General features: G+C 43.4%; 1 protein-coding gene across 1 annotated transcript; it reads right to left on the bottom strand.

Annotated features, from left to right (window-relative positions):
* Positions 1 to 43: 43 nt before the first annotated feature.
* On the bottom strand, positions 44 to 755 carry LOC121940384 (cohesin subunit SA-2-like; the record flags this gene model as incomplete). The annotated part of the gene is made up of 3 exons (XM_042483166.1): positions 44 to 333; positions 416 to 567; positions 654 to 755. Coding segments are annotated over 3 exons (387 nt in total), but the record flags the coding sequence as incomplete, so codon positions are not given.
* Positions 756 to 998: the final 243 nt, after the last annotated feature.

Here is a 998-nt window from a genome sequence, read left to right as displayed (position 1 = left end):
TGCCAAATTAATCATCTTAAAATTTGGACTCGGGTGTGGGATGTTCGGGAGGGTTCGGCTGGGTGGTGGGTGGGGTGAAGGGCAGGTTATCCTCACATCTATACTCATTCATTTCCAATGTATACTGCATACAGATAAGCTGTCAAATGAAAATCCAATAAAAACTGACAAAAAATAACCCTGAATGTTTGATGTGCCGCTTACACTGTTTTCTTGTCTGGTTTGAGGAGTTTGCTGGAGAACTCGCTGAGGATGGTCAGGTAGGAGAGGTACGGTGGCGTCGGTGTTTCTGGGGTCTGACTGAACTCTTGGAACACAAACTCGATGCCGTTCCTGCTCGTATTAACACAAACTTTAAGCACAAAAATCTGCCAAAAAGCAAATCAACAAGTGGGAAACAAGAGCCTGTGCTGACCTGTGGATCATGACGATGCACTCACGAAACTTGACGAGGTCCCCGAAGGTGAGGGCAAACCGCCTGGCGAGCTCTTTGATGCTCGTGAAGGTCTGGATTCCTGGGTGAGCCCTGCCGCCGCTCTCCTGCTCTCGCCTCAGACGAACAAACAGCTGAGGAGAGACGACAAGAACGCGTCAGCAGCTTGCCGAATTTGTAGCTGAGGTGCATTTTTTTAGGATGAATGAAGCGATTCTACCTGCTGCAAACAGAGCACGAGAGTACGAGAGCTCTCTATCTTATCGATCTGTCTGGTCCTGTACATCGTCTCCTTGATGATGTCTCCAAAGTCGTTGTGGTACTGCGGAAAAAGAGAGAAATTAGCTCCTGTAGCACACAAGCATTAACCCTTTAAAACTGGAACAAATTGGTTTGATTTCTTTCAAAAATATGGGGAGAAGGCACAACACATGGCCCCAACATTTGCAAAAAAAAAAAAAAATTAAAAAGTTTCAAAAAAATGTAACTGAAAATAAGCATAAAAAAAGTTTAAATAAATAAATAAAAATAAATAAAATGATCTAGAAAGTGCTGACAATGAAAA

Source organism: Plectropomus leopardus, unplaced genomic scaffold, assembly GCF_008729295.1.
Source record: "Plectropomus leopardus isolate mb unplaced genomic scaffold, YSFRI_Pleo_2.0 unplaced_scaffold85622, whole genome shotgun sequence".
NCBI classification, from domain to species: domain Eukaryota; kingdom Metazoa; phylum Chordata; class Actinopteri; order Perciformes; family Serranidae; genus Plectropomus; species Plectropomus leopardus.
This window is presented reverse-complemented; position numbering and strand designations above follow the sequence as displayed.